This window comes from Syngnathus floridae, chromosome 19, assembly GCF_059516105.1.
Source record: "Syngnathus floridae isolate MCC-2025c chromosome 19, RoL_Sflo_1.0, whole genome shotgun sequence".
Lineage (NCBI taxonomy): Eukaryota > Metazoa > Chordata > Actinopteri > Syngnathiformes > Syngnathidae > Syngnathus > Syngnathus floridae.
In genome coordinates, this window is record NC_142431.1 from 2,336,522 (window position 1) to 2,360,582 (window position 24,061).

At 45.1% G+C, this 24,061-nt stretch overlaps 1 protein-coding gene across 1 annotated transcript; it reads left to right on the plus strand.

The window, feature by feature from the left end:
* The first annotated feature begins 123 nt into the window (after positions 1 to 123).
* eva1aa (eva-1 homolog A, regulator of programmed cell death a) lies at positions 124 to 23,855 on the plus strand. The gene is made up of 8 exons (XM_088362330.1): positions 124 to 587; positions 6,875 to 7,095; positions 7,419 to 7,542; positions 8,283 to 8,435; positions 11,370 to 11,513; positions 21,228 to 21,362; positions 22,044 to 22,217; positions 22,413 to 23,855. Exons 1-8 carry the CDS (start codon positions 365 to 367, stop codon positions 22,796 to 22,798), a joined length of 1,560 nt encoding a protein of 519 aa, XP_088218456.1. The 5' UTR covers positions 124 to 364; the 3' UTR covers positions 22,799 to 23,855.
* The last annotated feature ends 206 nt before the right edge of the window (positions 23,856 to 24,061 follow it).

Genomic DNA, 24,061 nt, shown 5'->3' on the forward strand with positions numbered 1-24,061 from the left:
CTTTAATTTATATTTAGGATTTCTTTAAATTGAAGTAGTCAAGTCATATTTATGTTACCGCGACAATATTGAAAGTATGATTGGAAAAACAGAGACATTTTTTTTAAGTCAAAGCAGCAGCACACCGAAATCTGATCCAGGCAGCAGCATTATTCTGGCCAATTGGGTCTGCAGGTGTCAGGAAGCCTGCAGAGGGGGGTGACAGTCCTCCAGGTGGGCTGCCGCCACCACCAACACCACACTGAGTTCAAAGAAGGCGAGAAAGGGAAAAAAAAAGCGTGCAGCTGCAGCCCGGAGGAGAAAAAAACTCGAAGAGCCTCCATCCCCGTCTCCCCAGCGTGCTTGACGGGACGTTGGACGTCTCATGTGCGCCACTTGGAACCTTCTCGCCCGCGCTGCTACTGCGTGTTTCTTCTTCTTCCGATGTGGACTTTCTGGTTCCAAGCGGGATCTCACATGCACCTTTGAGACTTCAAGGATGTTCCACCTCGATGGGACTCTGTCAGCCGTCACTTCTGCGCTCGTGTTGGGAATAACTTGTCTGGCCGTCGTCTGCGATCTCTCCAAGGGCTCCTCAGACTTCTCGGGTCAGATATTTGTTATTTTTATCGCGTTGGAACACGCACTCGACTAATGTTTCGGAGGCAGCCACTTGTGCGCGCACTTGCTTTTTCATACTGCGCAACTATTTGGGTTTATAGCGGGGCTCAACAACTAATAGCGTTAGCGCGTCATTTGACTTGCGCCAAACTAAAAAAAAAAGTCAACTTTTAATCGGCTCGAGGTGGCATCGCGTGTTTGAGCTGCGCGCAGGACCCGCAGGAGATTGTTTTCTTTTTATATTGTGTTGGCGCAGTGAATCAATAATGATTTGGTTGAAAAGTAAACTTTCGTTCCAAATGTTTAACAGCGCTAATCTTGGCCTTTATGAACATTTATTGCTTTTGCATTGGGCTGCTACTGAAGTAAACAAAGCGAGTTCATATCAGTGCGTGAAAGCTGCCAATTACTTTAAAGCTACACTTGGTGCGCAAAGGCGTGACGGAATCCGTGAACTTTTCTGTCTCGAGAAAGCCTCGCGTATGAAAGTTAACTAATGAGCCTCTGTGTTGGATTAACGAGCGTTGCCGAGGCCAAGACAGGCCTGTAGGTTTTGTTTACGGTGTCATAAAACAGGAAGGCGGCTTTGCGTCGGTGTTAATTGGTCTCTAATGGTCACAAAGTGCAGCGTTAAAGAGCCGATCCGTGTCACATGTACACGCGTGTACCTACTGTACATGTGCTTGAATGTCAGACTGCAATGAAAAGCTGTTAACAAGCTCGGATGTCGGTTTTGCCGCCACTAAGGCGATTGGCTCAGTGGAAGTTGAATGGAGTAAGAAGGGGAAAGTGTTTTAGAACAGCTGATGACGGAAGCGCGTCATCTGGTCAAACTTTTCAGTCGGAGACTGTGGAAATGGTTTGTTGCAAGCCCAGGGTTAGTTAGTGATAAAAAGGACAACCCCGGAATTTCTTGGGGGGGACAATGACATTGCTTAGTGCTCACATTCTTGACTAGCTGGAGTCTCCCTGGAGACGGAGTTTTTTAGTGACTGACAAATGTTGCCAGGCCGGATGGCAGCTTCAACATCTGTCCCCCAAAAAAAAAAAAAAAACATATATAATAATTTAATCCAATAGTTCTCCCTGTCACTATACATCGCAATCATAGACTGATGATTATCTGATTCTGTGTGGGCCAGGTGAGCTCCATCGAAACAAACGGAGCCTTCGGACTTGTTTTGTCTAGCTCACCGCAGGCAGACGACAAAACGTTGACATAAGACCGGTAGGATTTTTTTTTTAACACGCAGAAGGGGGGAAGCCGCTCTCCTCACAAGTTAGTTGACTTCTTAGGAAGTCCCAGACGTTAGAAGATGACATCATTGTTGTCTTTGTCTTATCGGAGCAGAAGCCACAAAAGACATTTAGTGAACATGCCGGCGTGTTTAAATTTGCTTTTCAGTCTGTTAAAAAGTTGATCAAAGCTAAGTTTTGGCTTGTGATGTTTTTTTTGTTTGTATTTTGAGCGTATCAAAAGTTGTAATCTGCCTTTCGGAACACTTTGAAACAATCTGGCGGACATTCCTGAGTAAAAAGGCAAAGCGTTGACATGATTAATGTAAAAATATGTTCAACGTGGACGTGCCTCAATGCTTTGTGTCAACCCAGTCAAGTCTGGGCACATGAACGCCAGCCAATCAAAGTCACTCTTTGTGTTGCTGCTAGCCATGCCGGTTAGCTAACTCTCTACCTTATTAGAATTTATTTCACCGTCTTCTCCACGGACTAACTCGGTCTGACACCCAAAAAATTCTGTCGCTTCCATTTGCCCATTCATGCAAAATCGACTTTGCGCGGCGCCAAGACAAACTCGCCGACTCGTGAAGAAGATTCTTGAGTGACGCAAGTGAGCCTCATATTGGGATAATGCAATAAATTAGGAACACTCTAGTCCAAAATGTAGAATAGACGAACGGCATGGGTTAATTGAGGGTTGAGGACGAGCACCGGCAATTATCTCCGCGTTAAGTGCGGCTGTTGAATTACGTCCTCACGTTCCCGCTCTCGTGTCTTTGATGGCCCCTTTTTCTCTGTTTCCCGGGAGCTGATTTATGTCCTTCACTCGAGCTCCCTCGCCTATATTTTTCTCGACCCCGTGAGTCTTGCAGACTGAAGGAATATTGTCGTTGCTGCAGTTTGATGAAAAGCCGGTGAGGTGGGGGTGGTGTTGTCTGAACAAGGAGGCTTTGTACAGCCCCCCAACTGTGTCGCCCTGACAGTCTGCATTACAACACGCTAGAGCGGCCTGTTCCCCCTAAGCAAGGCTAATCTGTTGCTTTCTGGCCCCCCAGACCAGGTAAGCGGCCTTTGGGAATTTCTCCATGTACAAAAATGTGGCTTTCCTCAGTCTGGCCCACTCCAAAGTTCTTCCATCGCTTGTTTTCACAGAGCAGTTCCGATGTTAAGCTTGTTAATTCCCCTCCGAGCTCACCCCCTTTCAGCTCCCGCCCACTTGCACCTTTTTATTTAAGGCCAACTACCTCGCTTTTCTTCCCGGCGCATTCCTGGACTTTCAAATGAGACTTGTGGCGTCACGACTCCATCAACTTGAGTCCATTTCCCGGCGAGCCTGATGAAGGCTCCATCTGTCGTTCACTTAGCCACAATAAAGACAGACGGACGCATCTGCCCGCTGTCTGGATTGAGGTCGTCCGGCATCCACGCAGGTCATAAAAGTGACCATTAAAATGACAAACCTCACCTTTTGCACTCAAGCGCCATTTCCCCCCTTGTCGCCCCGTTGTGTCTGCGTGCATGCAGACCCCCCCCCCCCATCACACTTTCACCCCCTTTCAGCAGTGATAAGGACGCACACAACGCAGAGTAAAAGTGTCCTCTTGCAGAGCGTCCTTTGACCCCGAGGGGTCATAAAAAGAGCCACGCGCTTAAGGAGGTCGCGGGAGGCCACCGAGTTTGGTTTTCGGCTCCTCCCCGGGGAAGAAGTGTCCTCTATCCAACTGTGAGGCTGGCAGATGTTCCGTAGCACCGCGTCACCCCCCGAGGATGAGCTCAGACAACAGAAACGATTCTCTTCTTCATTGTGACCTCGGTCTTGTCGCTTGGGTGGCCTTTATTAGTAGTACACAAGCGGTATTGATCCAACTTCTGGATGCTGCCTGACATGTCTGCAAGGGACTTCATCATTTTGGATTATTCAGTGCTTTGATAAACTTGATTTAGCTCAGGCCTGGAGTGGATGTTAGTTGGATTGTCTGCGAGTGCGTAGGAGTGCCAATGATAAGCCATCTGAGGCTGGAGGAAAGGATGTGGCAATCAGAGTGTTTGTGTTTGCATGTCTGGCTCGGATTACTTGGACTCCTCCGCTGTCGGGGGGGGTCGGTAGCTCCGCCATTCGAATTCAAGAGACCATCATCGGTGGATATTGATAACAAAAGAAGCCCTCAGGTTTTTTGGAAAGACAAAAATTTTAAAAAAAGCATAACAGAGGAACGTGTTGGAACAGCGTCAGCTTACGTCTGTGAATTTGCAATGGCACAATCGTGGCGAATGAATGAATTCCTCCGAGTGTTGTTTTAGATTTGTTTGGCTGTCATGGGAATTGGAACCAAACACGCTTTATGTTCAAATGAATCTCTTCATCGGTCCAACTGTCTACTTAAAGCTGATGTCATGATCCGGTTTTTTTTGGAGCGCTCCCAAGATTTGAACATCTATACCACAATCAATCCATCACCCAAAATAGCAAATTAATGCTATCCAAGCCTGACTTTGTGTCAAGTTGAACTGCCTCTACCTTTTTTCCCCGCTGCCTACTGTAAAGTGAGGAAGAAAAGCAGACTAATCCAAAAATGTAATCAGAATGGCAATGGAATGCTATGAATTTTAAGAATGCATTTTTTTTGGGGGGGGGGCGCCAAGTGAAAACAATAGTGGCTGAGTCATAAAAAATGTTTTTGCTAACGTCTCAGAAGCACGGAAGCACTTCAGCGCTCAACTCCAACCTTCCAAAGCCGATTGGAAACAACAAAACACTTGATGGAGTCCCCTCTTCTTTTTATATTCCCCCCCCCCCTCCCTCCTTCATCACATACGCGCTCGGGCTCTCGCGTTGCCGCCACACTCCTCGGTAATCACCACTTGAAGGGAATTCCTTCGTCAGCGGCGGGCTCGCAGCTCCGCTTTTCTGAAACATTTGATGGTTTTGACGGCTATAATTTACTTAAAATAACACCAATAAAGCCATGAAGCTGTAAACGCTTCCGAAGCTAATGTAGCGAGATGAAACGCAACGCAGGCCCCTTTGAGTTTTGCGGCTAGCGTGAACTTTGTTTTTGTTGGAATGCCATTTGAGGTTTTTTTTTTTTTTTTTTTTACAAATATATAATTATTGATCTATTTTAAAACCTTGGACTCACCAGTCAATGATTTAGGAAAATAATCTTAATTGTGAAACAATATCAGATTTATATTTTGGCTAGTGTTAGCCAAAAGCTAACAAAAATAACTAAACTTAACCGTGCTGGATTTATAACCTGTCAATGAAACTTCAGTGGGCTCATTCCTTTGACCCAGCCAATAAAAAAAAAAAATGGAGAAACCCTTGAACATATTCTCCAGCTGCACTGCCTCGGGAGTTAAATCACCGCCACTGCCCTCCTGCCACATGTCAGAAATATTCAGCATGACAGCTTCAGAATGTTAATTATTATTTTTACCTACTTTTGTAAAACAAGCTTGAAACTGCACAAGAGTGTTTTTTTAAAAATCCTTCACATTAATAACATCCAATATTTGTAGTTGTTCACATAGTTGACTCGTGATCTTTACCCTGAGCCAACATGCTAATAGTCAAAGTGGCAATTATTTTCCAACAATGCTTTCAGCAGTTAACCATTAACTGCCTTGTTCAACCCCAAAAAAAACAAAGGCCGAGGCTCCGAGCTCCACGACCCCCTTCATTCAAATTCAAACAACAAGCCTGCTGTCGCAAAATCATAAAGAAACTCCAAGTCATTATTAATTTATTTTCCAAGTTCCCTTTTTCCACATTTACTGTGCTTAACTTTCCCAGGCACGGAATCCTTCCTTTTTTTTTTGGCACGTCATGTTGACACAACACGCTAATCTCCCATCATACATGTCCCTCCCTCTATTGCCGGGTCAAGATTTTCAGGTCATCACATGATTCCTTGTCGAGAGATTACAGCTCAAACTTAAATCTGACATCCAACCGGATTCCTCCTTTACGCGTCTGTAGCTGAATAAAAGCTGCCGTGGCCTTTGAGTTCAATTCAAGGAGAAACTTTTGCACGGAATCCCGGCAGACACAATAGAGCGGCGCTTTTGTTAGGAAAAAGGCCAGCGCGCTAGTTAAGGAAGCCTCGTCGATGAAAAGAAAAGGGGAGGGGAGACTTCTGGGTGTTCTTGGAGCATTGTTGGAGCGTTTCGCCTTTGAGGGACACCTGTCGTTGACTAGCTGGTTTACACAGGTGCCTTCCAAGGGAGCGGCAGTCGACAGGTAGCACCGAGGCAACAATGATGAATGGCCAAATGGTATTTAAAAAAAAAAAAATCAACACAATAACACACACAAGTTGAATGGAAACTCTTATACATGAGCCACTCCCACATGAAAGTTTCCTTTTGACAGTCCATTTAGCGGAATGCTAACAAATAGTAGCGTCGGTGTTGGTTATTTGAATGCTAACATGGCAGAAACACATTTCGACAGACAAGATAAGATGGCATATATTCTTTATCCTTTGCGAAACATAGCCACTATTACTGTAGCTTACTGAATTAGTTGTGAAACTCTTCTTTGAGTGTGTCTCTGTAGCTGTTATACTGCCCCCAGGTGGCCAAGGAAGCAGCAAAATGTCCATTGAATTATTTTTTTTCTTCTCAGCATTGTTTAATTATGTAATGAACGTGTTTTTTTGTTTTTTTTATTAATGGTATTTCCGCTCTGCCACAGTTGTAAATGTGTGACGCAATTCTGGCGCTTTAATGAGCATCCATATTTAGACGTGACCTTTGGAGGCCTTCCTCCTTGAAACTGTGACCATGGTGATAAGGGGGACACAATGTGTGTTTTGCGCCTAAGCGTGCGAGCGTGTGTGTGCCGAAACACCGTTTCAATGTAATCCCACCAAAGGTTAACCAAATAGCGGTAATTGAATCACACACTGTGTCCACTTGATGAGGATGTGTGTATGCTAACGTGCACGCATTGTAAATGTGTTTGCTCAGCACTTCACCAGAAAGCTTGATAAAATAAATAAAATAAAATAAAGGTCATTTGTCCTCACAGGCTACTTGTCCAAAGTGTTGAAGAACTACACAGAGCAGGCTTGTGACGGAGAGCTGCTGTCTGTTCGCTGCCCGCCTCGCACCACCATCACCGTCCAATCGGCTTTTTACGGAAGGAAAGGCCGCGCTGATCTCCATCGCTGCCCTCAGAGCTACCAGGCCCTCCTCGGTTATTATGACGCTGGGGGGGATGATGATTGCTCTGTGTCGACTGCGCTGCAGGTAATTACCGTAATTTCCTGAGTATAATGGAAGAAAAATCTATCCTAAAAAAAATCAATTTCAACTGTGCTCAAGCATGAATTCATATTTTGAGGCTGGCTGATTATATAATAATCCACCGCGAGGGTATTTTCCGGTCAATTAAACTTCCTGAAGAAGAGGCGGGTGAGCTTCTGTGTTTTCTCAATTTCATGGGCATCAGCTTTCACAACTGCGATGGACCTTCATGTTCTGTCTGAAGTGGTTTTCAGTTTGCCTGCTCCTCATTGCTAACCTATTGAAACAATGTTTTTAACCCCCCCCCCCCCTTTGCTCCTGTTTAGAAAATGCTGGACGAGTGCCAAGACAGAAGGAGCTGTCAAGTTCTTGTCAACAGCCGCGTGTTTGGGACCGACCCGTGTCCTGGCAGCAGCAAATACCTCTCAGTGAGCTACAAATGTAGACCCAGTAAGTCCCTCACAACATCACATCTGCTCCTGGTCCCTTTAATAATAAAAAATGGGTCAAATAAATAAAATATATATATATGAACATAAATAATATAATAATAAAAATACAATTGAAAAAAACGAGCTGAGCTTCGTCATCCCAACCAGACTTGTCTTCACTGTGGAGTGAGCAGAAGTGGAGGATTTGAATCCCTCCGTTCTCCTTACTTTTCCTTCCTCCAATCAGCAGCTCTTTTGTTCCCTGCCACTTAACCAGTGACCTGTTAGACGAGGAAAGAAAAGCTGCTGGGGGGGAGCACCGAGAAGGTGTCACTGCCTCTGAAAGAGGAAGTGAAGGAGAAAGCGTCCATCCATCAGGCTACCTTCTCGCCTGGTGTTCTCCTCCGCATTCCATCTGAATGCGGGCTGTTTTTATTCGCCGGCCAGCGGAGCTGCTTCGCTGGTCACAGGTCACCATGACTGGATGTGTGCGAGGAATGCCGCTGCGTGGCTCTACTTGTCCACCCGGCAACTCTTGCCTCGGTGTGTTTACGCTCCGTGTTGCCTTCAGGCGGCTTATGGCGAGTGGAACATTTGACATTTTATACTCTATTTTCATACCTGACTACAGTAAATACAGCCTGGAGCAAATGCGGTATGAAAAGAAAAAAAAAAAACCACATAGCTTCATAATCAGAATTGCAAATGAAAATTTTTCCGTATAAAATAAATGCTAAATTTGTTTTTTTCCGACCACAGATGAATATAAGAGCAAAGTGGTGTGCGAGGAGGACAGGATGAGGCTGAGCTGCAAACGGGGAATGCAAATCGCCGTCTACTCGGCCATGTTTGGTCGCACCCAGCAGGGCACCCTCGAGTGTCCTCCGCACCACAGAGGAGCGCCATCAGTAGGTAAGAAACCATGACAACAATTTTTTATTTTATTTTTTACAGTTAAAACTCAATTGTATTTATAGAGCACTTATAAAATTCTATACATGGAGCAAAAGTAGGTCATAAAACATGTGTATAATAATTGAGCATTGAGGGAAGAATTATGTGTATTTTTTTTTTTTTTTTTTTGAAGCCAAAACATACCAGGCGTCACTCTGCGTCTCGCTGTTTTTATTGATGACTCCCTACATGTCAGGACTTGAATGCATCTTGAGCACAAAGACCTTCACAAACGCTGCCAGGCCTTAATTTTGCTCTAAGTCTTTTTTTTGTGGGAGGCGTGGTGATAAATCTGTGCGTTTTGGGAGATGTGCAGCTTCCTCCTATGATTTGTCGAGCGACACGCCCATTTCGGGTTGATGGATGCTTTCAAGCTGAATTATCATTGGAACTCCTTTAAATGCATAAACCTGACCAACACAGACGCACGCATTGTCGAGGCGGAACTGGCTTGGAATGTAGATCGGATGTCATCCAACGGCGTAGAAAAGCGGACGGCGGATTGAATTGCCACCAAGAATGTTTCCGCGTGTGTGCGTTCCCAATCCCCGACTTGGACGCGTGACAACTACGCTCATAATTCAAACCTGTACATTTTGATTGTTGTTTATCGTGCGGGGGTCGGAAGGCGCATCGTTCAAACAATACGATGCGGACATCCCCTCCGGCGTGTGTGTGTGTGTGGCCTTGAAGTGACACCGGGTTCAAAAGGCTAACGCTAGCAGTGTGAGTAATCAGAGACAATTATAAAGCGCAATGGAGCAGCAGGTGGTTTGGTGTGTGTGTGTATGTGTGTTTAATATCTGGTTTCAACATCACCATTAAATACAGTAGTGTAACTGTGGCAATAGCGTTGGCAGATGAACTCTACTGTTACAGTGGTACAAAGGGCAGATTAGAGTATTGTTAGCTGTCAAATAGCATTAGCATTGTGTGTGCTTACAATGCACATGCAAAGTCTCACACACACACACACATTCTGTTCCAGACTGTCTAGTGGGATTCCCCCGTGTCTTTAATGTGGCACTCCCGTGACAAGCCGAGCTGCAGGAATGGAGCTTGTTTTGAGTGACAGCTAGGTCCACACTGCTAATTAACTTGCAGACAACACTGTGAAGTGAAGACTTAATTGTTTACTTTTTTTTTTTTTTTTACAATTATTATATTGTTATACATTTTTCGGACTTTGAAGTTGCTTCATTTTTTTTTTGTGGAGTCGGGCAGGTCTTAACTGTGATGGAGGAGCCTCAAAGCAGAAGCCCTCCTCTCTCATCTGACTCATTATCATCACACAAAACTCTTGACATCTAAATTACTCCCCCTTTGCCGCTTTTTCTTTCTCGGGCTTTCATGGCTTTTCGAGCTAAGCCTTAGCCGACCGTAGGCATCTATTGATGGCGCTCGAAAATGATTACAGTGCTATTTTGTTTCACTATAACTGCGTGCCTCGCTTTGATGGCACGGATAATTACTTTGTTGATTTGTTTTGTTCAATTTTTTATTAAAAGCATACTGGAGGAGTAGTTTTAGATGATATGCAAATGGTGTCCTAAAAATAACAGATATGGAAGAACCTCGGTTGCTCCGACTCAGCCTCATTGGTGTTCCGCAGGGTTCAATTTTGGGGCCCCTGTTGTTTTGATTGCATTTGTTGCCCTCGAGATACTTAAAAGATATTGAAATGAATAAATGTTTTATCTCTAAAAGAATCACGGTAGCTGTTGAATGACAACCACGCCAGAAAATGAGGAAACCCGATCCAGCATTTGGTATCCTGCTTACGTTCCCACCATTTGCGAAGCACACACGGCATTCCAATATGAAGCAATGACTTACTCATATTTTGTGCCCTCCAAATATTCAAGCTATCACTTTACACACCGTTGCATGTCAGATGTCGGCCATACAAAGACTTCAAGTATCACAAGTGGCTTATGTATCAAATGATACGCGTCACATGTGAGTCATATGAGCGGAGGAGGAGATAAAATAGGTCCTCCTATTGTAAATAGGGGCATTGTGTTGCGGAGCTGCCACTGCCAGAATATTCCGGGGAAATGTGTATTTTCCGAAAACCTCTCTGTGCTTATGTTGAGAAGGAAAAATAGGCTCGACCTTCCCGTTTGCTCATAAGCCCCTCCCCCTGCACTGTCATCGCTCATAAGTAACACAAATGGCTTATTCCTGGTTCCTCCTGACTGTGAACCTTCTCTTGTGAGCCACAAGCCCGTCCTTGTTGGGAGTGTGCGGTCCACAGGGTTGCCTCGATGGCAAACGAAGTTGGTGGAGGGCAAAGGTCAGAGTTAACAGGGGTTATTCATGCCCATGTGTGTGTGTGGCGGGATGTCAAATAAAGCTCGTCTGTCTGCGGCGACGCTGTAACGAGAGCCAGAGCAAGTTGGACCCGAGGGAATTCTCACTTAAGCTCCCATACAAAATATAGTTTGTTCAAACACACAATGCATAAACTAATGTGTGTGTTCTCTCTCTGGATCTCCATCCGAACCAAAGTCAAGTCCCACCTTGTTGTGCGTCTAATCTATTCAGGCCAGAAATGTCTGGACAGTTTTTGGCTTCCATGCTGGTTTCCAGCAGGCTTTGACCTGGTCAGGAATTCCAGATTGTTAGTTCCTGCTGGGGAATGTCCGTTTGCCCCCATCCGAGCGCTGTAGTTTTCTTGAAGAAGTCTCGGCAGCGTGAAGAGGAAGCTTCAGGATGACAACTTCATCCATCAATGTCTGGTATCCGTACACAAACATGGATCGGGTATCCTTTGGACAAAAAGAGGCCCGTTTTGTTGTGGCGCCGAGAGAGAGCGTAAGGGAAGATGCCGTGACCTCTTTACACGATTTGTGTCCATGTGTTTGAGCGTCAATTTTTGTTTTCTGTCAGATTGCCAGTCGTCCATCGCCCTGGAGGTCGTGACCTCCCGCTGTCAGGCCAGGAAGAGCTGCTTGGTTCGAGCCTCATCCAGGGAATTTGGGGATCCCTGCTACTCTGGCACCAGGAAGTACCTTAATGTCATCTACACGTGTGGTAAGTCATGAGCTTCCTGTTTGTGCCACAAGAGGGCGCCGTTTACCCAATGATAAGCTCTATGAGCTCAACTAAGAGGCTGTGTTTTTATTTGTTTATGTTTATTTTACTAAAAGGAATACGGTAAGGCCAATTATTCTTGGTTTGTGTTATTGTGGCTTTAAAAAAATTGGAATCAACCACATTTGTTGAACAAAGTGGATGGAACAAAACTATTCATTCCATGTTGCCTATTAAAGTTGACGTCAGGTATTTTCTCTGCATTTACCAGACAATTTCCACACACAAATCTGCTGTAAAACTCCTAACAATCAAATTTTATTATTTATATTCTGTGTCAGATGAGTGAATGATGTTCTTATTATGTTGTTTTATCAGTAACACCCTCGGGCCCACCCTGACAGGTTAAGGTGGTCATTCTTTAACCGGTTTCTCGAACGCACGCACATTATCCAGACGCCTCGACATCCGGGACTGATCAATCAGCTTAGTTGCCTGGAGCCGCTCAAATCCACGACAACTTAGTCTAGACCCGCTTCACACCCGGTCTCTCGAGTGTCATAACTTTTATCATTATCAAATAGTTCCCCGAGTGGCCGTCTGAGTTTTATCTGGGAAATAAGCGGCGGATGCCGACAATGAACAGGCGGAACTGTTAGAAGCGTTTTTGTCTTCAATCTGCGTGTGACCTCTCTTATCTGCCGCTGATAACCCATCACAAACTGGCCAAACAGCGCGATAAACCAGCGAGGTGTTTGCGAGGAAGAAGGGAAGGAAGTGGGGATGGTAAATGTTCAACAGAAAGACTGCCAGGTTGGGAAGTTTGAACTTGAGTGCATCACTGAAGCCGATGTTGACATAAAGTCGGCGCTTGCCTCCAGGCTCAGGCTAAATGGTAATTGGTGTGCGTGATTGTGGTTGGGGGGGAATCCCTCTTCCGTTGGCAGTTGAATCCAAATTATGTATCCAAACTGTGAGTGGAAGAATGTCTATATTTTTTTTCCTTTTTTTTTTAAAATTTTTTTAATTTGTAATTTTTATAATTTCTTCTTTTTACTGATTTATTTCTTTTATTTTTTGTTTTATTTAGTTTTTTGTGTCCAAAACGGTTTGTTTATTCCAACGTCTCCTTCCCCGTCTTAACGAGGCATCGGCCCCAATTAAATTTTTACAGTCCTTTTATGACCTAAGTGCTAGTTCACAGGCTTTTGTAACATGCCAAAATGAATTAAGTGAGGAAATATTTGTTTTATGATTGTGTGTGTTGTAGGTGTGCGGGCTGGGTTAACGTCATCTTCATCTTGTTGTGGTTTATCAAAGAGGTGAAAGGGGTCTTTGAGTAAGAAAAGCTTGTGCACTACTGTTAGTTTGATTGTAGGTTCTTCTCTTATTATCTTTAGAACTTGAAACATTCCACCATTAATGTGACTGTTAGTGAATGATTGATGACAAAATGCTTGGGGCACTTTTGGAAAACGAGGCAGATTCCAATGTGGAACCTTTTAAGTTGCTCTTCTCGAATAGATTGAAAACTAGAATCACGCTACTGGATTATTTGACATATTTTGGCAGTTATTATTGCGCAAGTCCCGGAGATACTAAGCCTCACTACAATACTCTTCTTCCTCCCCCTGAGGCTTCTTAAAAGCTAGATCAAGATAAGGAGGCCCCCCTTGTGCAAACTTCCCTCTCCATTTGGAGTTGGGAAAACACACCGTTCAGGTTTTTTGGTAATTGTGGGGTCGAAATTTTCAAAAATGCTCCTTGGAATTCAAATTGATGGAAGGATTTTGTTGTGTTGATTTGTCGGATTGTTGAAAGGAGTTTTTGCACAAGGTGGTCATGTGACTGGCGCAGGCACACCGCACACCCCGCCTGCTCCCAACCGCACATTAATGTCGGACGAAGGACTTCGGGGTGTTTATATCGGGTCCGCTCGGGGTGGGCGAGCGGTCACGGCCGAGTGCTCAGAAACATATGCACGTTTAAGTGCACGCTAATGTGACTTTTAGTTCCTTGTCAGGTTTGACACTTTGAAATAAGTTAGCGCTACAAAAACTGATTTAAGATGCTTTGCATGGTCCAGGCCTCAAAATTTTAAATTCTATAAAAAAAAATTGAGACAGTTTTTGTTGTCTGACTATAATAGGTGTTTGGAAATATGAAAAAAAAAAAAAATTAAACATCCTGTGGTGTCCAGACTTAATCTGCCAAACTGGATTACTGTTGAGTAATCGAGACCACCCAAATTTGCTCATATAAACCGATTTGCTTATTATATTGAAAAAAAAAATCAGTCTTGGTTTCGGTGTGTTTGATTTTTAGCGAGCAGAAAGGAATGAAGTGCTCCCCAGCCACGTTTAACACAAACCTGACTCGGCACAAAACAACCGCAGCTGGCACGCTCGCAAACGCCGCTGCGAGAAAACACACGTGACCTCGTCCGACCTGTGCGTGCGTGTGTGTGTGTTCTGTTGTGATGCCTGCCAATACCCATACAAGGCATTTTGTGCCCGCAATGATAAAAATCAAGCATGTGAAAAGTTTCTGGCGCGGGTTTGAGCGAGGGGAGGGGCGGGCAGCGGGCGCCCGAGGGGTTGCCGTGGCGATCTGCTGATGCCAGGGCCACGCAGAGGTTTTGTGCTTTGCCAGCAGGTTCGCTCAGCCGTTATGTGTCGTCATCTCGAGTGTGGTGGAAGCTTGTGGGGGGGCCTGGGTTGATTTTTTTTTTTGGGGGGGGGGGGGGCTGGTTTCACTTTTCATCATGCAGTGGATGAAGATGGGAGAGAATGAGGGGAAAAATCAGGAGGATGCATGAGTGTGTGAATGAGTGAATTTTTATTCTCTTTGGACAACACTGTACATGCAACCGGTTGAGCCTGTTGCACACCACATTCCCAATTTCATCTAAATGCAATCCCCAGGTCATTTCCTGCTGCCTGTCTCCACACACACCACTCTCTCTCACACACACACTCCCTCCCTCCCTTTTCTTTCTCCCCCGCTGTCACATTCCTGTTGTCTAAAGCCGGCTTTACCTCGAAAGGGGAAGGAAAGCAACAGTCCAAAAATCAAATCGGCTTCTTCCCCCCTCCACGCTGGATGAGAAGTACCACAAGAAGGAGTGAACCTTCTTAAAGGGGGCTATTCATTTGTTCCCTCCCTCCCTCGCTCGCTTCGCTCGCCCGCTGCCTCACTCCATTTCCCTTTTTTGGGCTCTGCTTTCATTCCTCTTGGACCCACGCTGGACTACTCACGTGAGAGCTTGTTTTCAAAGCCGGAGGAGTTTTTGACAAGAGCGTCTTTGCCGAAAGTTAGCGCCTGGACCTCGGAGGTGTTTGCGTTCCACAATGTCTGCGTAAGTGTCACCTTGATTTTCTGCCTGGACACGCTGAGATGGTCGTGTTATGCCGCTACTCCGGCTCGACCGGGACGTCGGCGCTTTTTAAATTGCTCGTCTCGCATCACCTTCGGGGATGTGTAGGTGCTTGCTCTTTAAAGATGGTAGTTAATTGGAGGGGGGTTGGGGGGCGCTAATTGTGTGTGTTGTAGGATTCCATTCAAACATGAGGTAACTTGAGCAGAGGGAGATTTGCCAGACTTGGCTCTTGACAGGGAACTGCAGGTTTCTCTTTGGATGACATCACTGCATATGTAAACACAAATAGTCACCGTTTTACACTCCACCTTATTTGGCATGACTGAGTAAGATCTGGATGATTTTCATCAAGCTTGATGGAGCGGGAAAATCCCCAGGGGCCTGTAATTAGGTTTTTTTTTTTCCCCCTCAGGTAGTTTTGATATTAAGAGTGAATCTGGCATCAGTAGACATCTCGGTTATTAGTAGTCATTAATAGTTCCTGGGGAAAATTTATTGTATTTTGTATTTTTTTAACTTGAAGCTTTTACTGTCATTGTAACATTTGAGGGGAAACGCAAGTAGAAATGAGTAAAATAAACACACATGCTAATGCTAGCTTAGCACGGTGTTTGCAGTACTGTCCTGTAAAAGCACTTTATGCATCTTTTCCAGTCGCTTAACGTCTTTACAGTCCCGAATGTCTTTTTCCAAAGAAAGCTCACGTTCAAAACACGTCAACCCTCGTAAACAGACCAAAACGAGGTCATATCCTGTACGGGAAACTAAAAAAAGTGGTCTGATTGGCTAACCAAATGATGTTGTCAACACGTGGCTACGCCAGATTTCCCCCTCGGTTGACTCCCTTACGTGTTGAGCTCTTGCAAATCCTTGTTCCTCCCAAACCTCAAGAGACGCTTTGTTTGTAATTTATAAATTAGTCTGCGGTTGAAGTTACGAGACGGGAAGGCAGGGAGGAGAATAAACGAGCGCATTTTGATGAACTGAATGTAAACTTTGATGTGTTTATTATTTCTGATTAGATCTCAATCTCCTGATGTCCTCCACAGATTAAGAATGATTGACGTGACGGCGGAGAATAGCGCTTAAACTTTTTTTTTTCCGTACACAAAGTGAGCCACGACAATCGCATGGAGTAAATCTCCGTCTGGCCATTAGATAAGGCTGACGACTGAGTCGTAAAAACAAAAAACAGTAAGCGAGGAAAGCCAGTCTGTTATTTATTTATGTGTGTATGTGTGTGTATATTTATATTAGGGTTGCTGTGTCTACTCTTTATTGGATTTTAAAAAATCCTTCTTACGTTTCCAGTTTGATGTGTTTTGAAACTGCGTGCATTCATGAAAGCCTTTTTTTTTTTTAACATGTTCTTGTTCTCTAAAAATACTCCGTGTTGAAGTTGTACGCTAAGTGCCAGGGGGGGTCGTCTGATGGTCATAGCAGATGTACTAAAGGCCACGTGGAAGGATTAAGGGCTTCAATTTCATAGTTTTTTTTTTTTTTTTTTTAATTGAGTCAGCCATGAAAAACGTTTGGTGGCTTTTGTCGTTTTAGTCCCGGTTGCCAAAATTGGCAGACGTGAAGATTTTACAGGGCAACGATACGCCGCAGATGTTCCACAAGCTTCCTCAGAAGACGACTTTCCTCTTTATGTGGAAATGTAACCTAGTCAGTCAATTTGAGGTTATTTACATAAGTCCTTTTCAAACATACAGTTCAACCAAACTCTTTGGCTTCATGTGACTCCCAACCAAAATTTGTGGTCTAGAGTCAATATATCTTTATTGACGTTTTTGAAACTTCTGGAGAGGAGCGCTCGGGGTTTAGTGCCGGTAATATCCTTGCCGTGAAATATATATTGGATCATATTTAACATCAGGAAAGGAGATTAGGAGGCCATTTTTTTTTACCTGCTGTCAATAGTTTTGATGCTGGGTCCAGTCTTGCAAAATATTCCGTCACCCAAGCGGATGGCGTACAGTAGCCTTTTTCAGCCACATGGGGATTAAAATCTCCCGGAGAACTCCATCACTGTGATCTTTGGCCAGAAAGTCCCCGAACACGTTTTCCTGCGGATGAAAAGATGAAGGATGGAGGGAATCACTTTCGCTTGCCTTCTATGGCATCTGGCTTTTTTCTCCCATTTTTTTTTTTTTTGCTCTCGCAGCCCCAGCAGGCCATCTGTTTCCTGCTTGCAACCTGAAACCTCCGAGGGTTAGTCATGAGGTGTGTGTCGAAGTTTGCCATGTTGCCCGGTACGCTGGTAGATGCTTAGCCTCGGATGGCGTAAATAAAGATTCCTCAATTCCTGATTCGTCCCTGAAAGAATAGCTCTGCTGTTTTTGTCATTGTTGAGCAGTTGCGACACGAAAGCGACATTGATTTTTTTTGTCCGTCTGACAATTACACTTGTGTACTCTCAAGTGAGTTGGTTTGGATTTTGGCTTCTGGCCATTAAAAACATACAAGGGGAGCAGCCTCGGCGAGCCCTGCAGTTTATTTTTTGTTTTTTTTTGACAGTCAAACAGAAAAATAAAAGTCGGGTTGACTTTTTAGAGCTCCTCGGTTTGATTTTAGTTGTACTTTGCCGTGTTCTGTGGGAACTTTCCATTCCCCAACCCCGACTGCCGACCTCTTTCTCTGGCAGTGTGTTTGTTTTCAATCAGATTCTAACATCCACAAACGAAAGCCAATCCAGACTGCCAATTTGCCTCCGCGCTCCCTCGTAGCATCCGAGCCTAGAATCCTCGAAACCGTTTCCACGTGGATTTGAGATTGCAACCATGTCGTGTGTCTTTCATTCACCTCGTAAAATTGGCTAAGTGTTGATGTGAGATTCGCTCCATAAAGGTCTTCACCTCATCAACGGGGGTGGTCTTCTCCAGTCTTGACTTGACTCCGTCATGCCTTTGGAATGTCCTTGACCCCGTGCGAACCATTTGAAAGAAAGACCTTACTGTATTTATCAACCTCGCTGGATAGGTTGCCGTTTTTTTTTTTTTATTTGTCTGTTAGCTGGTTTTTGCCAAAAGTAGCAGACTGGATGACTGAACTCTGCGAAGCCAAGAGAGAAGCAGATCTGTAGTTGATAAACAAATAAATCCCCGAGGAGCTCAAGTTGGGCTCTTGACAGCTCGGCCGAGCAAAAACACACACAGACGCTAACTCGCAGCATTCTGCTAAGTAGTCGAGTGTCGACGAGGTGTTCTGTGTAGTGTTTCAGTTGTGGTGTCACGCGTCGGCCCGTGCGCTAATATACACTCCTGTGAGTCTGGTTCATGTCACATGTGGTGTGTTCCAACCCAAGCCAAGATCCCAGATCGAATTGCTTTAACCAGTTCTTCTGAGTAGAGTTATATTGTCTGTCTACATGAGTTGCTGCAGTTTTTTTAGTCCGGCCATTGCTTTTAAGGGCTATAGCGCGGCGACACCGATGCTATTTAGCATTAGCATCAAGCATCTTTTGAAATCAAGCATCAGCTCCTTTATTTAAGTCTCAAGTGGACCCAGAGGAGGAAGTGGACCTCAAAAGCTTTTCCAGCGGCGTCTGTAACGTCTCGCGCATCAGTCACGGATTGTGTCTGTCTCGCTCACGCCTTCCCGCTCCACTCTTGACCCCTCGGGGGCACCCATCAGCATCTGTTGGGGATCAAGCTGTTTTAAGACCGTGGCTAAGTGGGCCGGGTCCGGGACAAGGGGTAGGAGGGACTCGCTGCAATCAGCGTTGATAGTGCCATCATGGAGGCACTTCTAGAATGGAAAAGAGCGCTCTGCTATTTCCACGATGTCGTGTTTATACACAATGGCGGCATTTGTTTGCTGATTTGTCCCTCTCATCTGTCCTTCATTGTCGTTGGAATGCTAACAGCTGTAGTTTTAAATTTATTTCCAGACTGGGTTCTAACAATAGCGCATCCCGTCAGAACTCAAATAAAAGTGTTTCAGGGAACAGTACCAATGACAGACTGCAGGCGAGCGCACCAAAATGATAACGAAGGCCAACGTCAAATCATAGGGTCGAAATATGACGCAGATGCTAAAATGTTCGGTCGATCTATTTGGGAACAATGGTTACGCTATTCCAGTCGTCTGCGGTGTTTACGACAAGGCCAATTTGATATGGAAGGGAGGCTTTAACGTAGCGTGTGATTGACTCGGGTCAGCCGCTGGTCCCAGCTTAGCTTTAAAATCGGGTGGTGTCCCGCAGGGCTGAGTTTGAGGTCTCTGTTTTTTTTTTTAGCCTTTGTGAACATGATAAGATTGCTTAGCCATTCATATGGACTTATCTGTGAAAAGTTCAAACAAGTCCTACTTCCATTTAAAAATGATTCTGAAGGGTGTGGGAAAAAATACATTCCTCTTTGGCCACCGTGAAATATGTCGAGACTGAAGTGCAGACATGTCTTTATCATCTTTATCAGAAAAATAACCCTCCCTTGACCTCAATCTGTTATCAAAATGCTTCTGCTGTGTAAAATTGGTCACGATTGGATGAGGGCGCTCCACATCTGAGTGGTTTTGTCACTCACTATTCGAAAAGCGACTATTTCTGTCCGCGTCCACGTTAATGACGCCAACTGTGCTAGCGCGAGAGGCGTTCGGGGAGTGTTTAGAAAACAGCTGAGGCCAACTCATGAAGGCAAGAACTGTTTTAACATGTCCATCAACATCTGAGATGTGTGAAAATGCAGTTGTTTCTTTTTGCTTGAGGTTTTCTATGATTCCTAATCATGCATTTACAAATAATCACCATCAATAACTTCCTGCCTCTGATCATTTCCCGCAGAGGCCAATTAAAGCGTCTCACTGGATGGGCAGCCAATCAGAACGGAACATTCTAATTGCAGCTTTTTCACCAACGGATTTTCCTCGTACTGTACATTTGGATGGAGAGTCTGGTGAATGTTTGCATAAGCACGTTATGAGATCTGCTCCTTCCAACTTTGTGGGTGAATATGATGGCGTTTCTGTGGGCTGGAGGAGACAAAGCTATGTTTCCATGGCTGGGTTCCAGTGTAGATGCACACACACGCCAATATGAAGAAAAACGAAATAGTCCAGTCGTTTGTCCTGTGAAGATTTTCACAATGCCGTGTTTATATGCCTCTACTCGGCCGAGGTCGTTTTCATGATGCTATCCTCCTCGAAACAATGGGCCGTTTTGTTTACGTATCAAATACACGCAAGACGCCGCGATACGACACAAAACATCGTCAGCCGCTTTGTGTACTCATCTGGGTTAAAGTGTGTTTAATTTGTTGGCCCTGGTCTGATCTCATTTGGGATTTAGCTTGGTTTAATATTTCACTATATCCCCTCTGGCTTACCAGGGCTTTGTCCCAACTGCATTGGTCAGCACATGGGCTGCAAATACACACACACACACTTTGGCTCGGGGAAAGGGTCGCAGTGAAAACAAAGCTAAGCCCTGCCAATGTAAACACAGCCATTGTTGCAAGCGTTCTTTTCCCGCCTCGTATCTTCGCGCCCGGCGGCCATTCAACTGCTGTTGGCCTTCTCACTCGATCTTATTCATTTATTCTTTTAACCATCTTTTTTTGTATTGGTGTTTTATGTGCAGATTGTTTTTATGATTCTGTTATTGCTTTTAAAATGCTCTATAAATTAAGTTATATGTAGGTGTGTCATAGCCGTGACCCTGAGCCACATATGCATCAAATTAGAGCCAATCAAAAAGCAGTAATCAAGGTGTGGGTGGGGGTGGTGGGGGGGCTTTGGGAGCTGTGATTAGCATGCCACACTGATGAGGATTTCCCGACCGACCCTGCGGGACACCTTAAAGCAGATAGTCGTCTTTTGAGTCGGAGGAAAGTCGACAGTGGCAACATTTCACTTCACAGCTCATCTCAGGGCGGAATGTTCCAAATTCAGCCCCCTGGGTGGATTCAAAGTCTCGCTCGGGGAATATTTTTCATTCCCCTCACATTGCAAGCAGTTTTTGACAATGACGTACATTCTTCACGATTAGAAGAATTAAGGTCAGGAAACAGCTGATTTGTCTTCATTGACCGTTGGTCCCGAGTGACGCAGACACTCTGCAGAGTTGTAATTCGCCGCTGATCTGACACACTGGACTGGAGATCAGCCCGCCAAATCCTCATGAGAGCAGGGGCAGGAATGTATAGCCCACGACATTGTGGTTTTGAATCAGGCGGGTGGGGGGGTAGACTCCCTGACTCACTCACAGGACACTGTTAAAGGGGGGGCGGTGGAGGGGAGGGGGCGTCGGTTTCGGGGAAACAGCGCAAGGTCGAAGAAGTGAATCATAACGTACTTTAAATAGAACACATTTTGTCTGTTGTTGTTTTTTTTAGTCCCAAAGAAGCTACTCCAGGAAGAAAACTCCAGAACACCAGCCCACTCACCCCCATCCAGTGCCCATGACCCCAACATAGTGGGAGACGGCCCTCCCCAGGGGACCTCGGTCAAGCGCCCCAACACTGTTCCAGGTGAGGAGAACCGCATCTGTACGTGGCCAATATGCCCCCCCCCACAGGATTTTCAAATCAGGACTACAAATGTGTACTTAGTCACAGAGGTCCAACTGCTTCCATATGTATTCTAGCGGGAGGCCATACATGATCAGCGGCCTGAAAATATTCCAAGTCAATGGTTGTGACCACAGTCATCCAGAAAGTGGGCGGGGCAAGGGGAGTCTAAGAGAACGAGGGAGGGGGGGGACTGCTAACAAAGCTGTATTCATGTCAGAAGGCAGCCTGGATCCAGAAGGCTAATTACAGCTGATGAGGAAGATAGAAGAAGAAACGGGGGAGGGGGGTCTATGCATCAGTGATGACAGCGGCTCATCCTTGAAAAAGCCTCGACCTCCTTGGAGGCTTTTTCCAACTCTGCAGCTCATCTGGAAAATTGTACATGTGTGAAAGGCGGCGTTCAAAACGTTCCCAGATTGGTTATCTCCTCAATAATGGCCTGAGTCAGGTTGTGGTGCCGTGTTATCGCGTCCATCACGAGACCGTGTTTGATGCATCGACTCAGACTCCAATGAGTGGACACGGCGCGATGACTCAGCTGCTGAGAAACAACTTCTCATGCTTTACTGTAAATGACTGGTGGACTGGACCAGATTTTGGTCTCAGGGCAGCTTTTTCTGTCGTTTCCTCCCAATCCAGACCGGAAGCGCATCAGAGAGACCAGCACCGACCACGAGAGGTATCCAGAGGTGGAAAGAGAAGCGGACGAGACTCCGTTGAAGCCCCCGGAGATTAATCCCATTTTCAACTCCACCTCCAGCCCCGGCATGGCCCTCATTAGCAACGCACTGGCGGCCTACACATACGTCTCAAGTAGGAAACCTCTCAAAAACATCGGGTCGAGTTTGAAAAAACTGATTTCATGGTTGATAAAGCTACTGAGTTTAGACCCGTCAAAAATGTTCCTCGTGAATCCGATTTGATACGAAACAAAAGGGGGAGCAATTATAGCGCGAACTGTCACAAATCATTCATTTTTGTGGTCATTATGTCTCCGCTCTACACCAGACCACCCAGAGAGGGCGGCTCTCTTCTTTGTTTGTGGCGTCTGTCTGGGCCTCTTCCTCACCCTATTCGCGCTGGTGGTCCAGATCTCCTGTCGCACCGACTGCCAGCCACGCCACCGGCAACCCGCCGCCAAGAAACGCGCCCGCCCCCCAGCCGACTCGTCCTCGGACTCCAGCGAGTCCGACTCGGACTGGGACGCCAACTCGGATCTATCGGCGAGAAGGCACCGGCGCTTCGAGCGAACGCTCAACATGAACGTGTTCACGTCGGCCGAGGAACTGGAGCGAGCGCAGAGGTTAGAGGAGAGGGAGCGAATCATCAGGGAGATCTGGATGAACGGGCAGCCAGATGTCCCCGGAACGCGGAGTCTCAATCGGTATTACTGACAAAACGCTTTTGGGGCGGAAAGCTTACTTGAACAAGACTTAGGATGGCTCGCGCCTGTCAATCAAGCACGGGGATACCTTCAAAATCGTTGGCCTTCTTTTTTGGGGAGTTTTCGCCCATCTCTTGTGGGACGCTCGCTTCCTCGGACCTCTTGGAGGTGATTAAAAGCGGTGAGCGAGGCATCAGGCAGCTGCAACGCTTGGATTTTTAGCTAGCAAGAAGTGTACAGGACAATCTTTTTTTTTTTTTCTCTTCCACAGAGGATGCTACCTTTTACAAAACCAAAAGATATTTTCTTTTTTTTCCTCCCCCAGCAACCCTTATGAAATATATTTTATAATATTTAATAGCTTATTGATTTTTGTGTATTTTTGTCCTCACGTATGGTTTATCATGAGATATTTTTTATACTTGTTAAAGGTCCGGCGTCTCAGGGATACAATCCTACAAGTGTCTGTTTGGTTTTGCCTTCTAAGAGGGGGGGTAGGGGTCAACCAACCCCTTTTTTTTTTTTTTTTTTTAAACCATGTACGTCGGCGTTTGAAGAGAGAAAATATCATAGAGAGCCTCAAAGAGGTTTTTAGTGATTTCACCTTATATTTTGATACGGAATGTGAAACTCACAGTGCAGTGCCTTTTCAAGCTACGGTCTCTCGCAGATCTGCTGATTAGAAATACCAAATTATTGAGTGTATTTCCTTTTGGTTGTTTTTAGTTGCTTTAGAAACACATTGAACAGGATTCATATTTGGAAGCATCAGTCACTGCGAGCTAAGATTTCAAATCACATCGCCCATATTAATATAAGCTATTTACAATCCAGTTCTGTTTGTGCTTCTCTGGATTCGAGTGTAGAAATGACAATATTTTCTTTAATAATGTTCCACTTGAGGTGAGTAACGGATAGCACGCAGGACATTTTAGGGTCACCCACATTGGGACAGCCTGTCTAAGCTGTATCATTTTTGGAGAAAATAAATTGTTTTCGTTTGCAGCTAACAAACGCGAGACCAAGAGATGATTCCTGTGTTTGGAATAAACTGTTGACAAATATCACATCTTCTAATAGTTTCAGTCGGCCCATCCATCCAGGAAGAATGAAAAAGTAAATTACATTTTGACAAAAAAAGGAAAAATAGGTTAGAAGGATGCAATAATATAGGAGCAAGGAGGGTCAGAAAATAAAAGATGGCATAGGTAAATAAAATAACGTTTTTTAAAATTGTTAATTTTGAACTCGCTTGTGGGCGTTTCTGGTGGTC

Excerpts from the sequence above, each read along its gene's own strand:
- eva1aa (XM_088362330.1), top strand. The coding sequence starts at position 365 with ATGTGCGCCACTTGGAACCTTCTCGCCCGCGCTGCTACTGCGTGTTTC. Across the intron at positions 588-6,874 it reads GGGCTCCTCAGACTTCTCGG|GCTACTTGTCCAAAGTGTTG; the intron begins GTCAGATATTTG and ends TTGTCCTCACAG. Across the intron at positions 7,543-8,282 it reads GAGCTACAAATGTAGACCCA|ATGAATATAAGAGCAAAGTG; the intron begins GTAAGTCCCTCA and ends TTCCGACCACAG.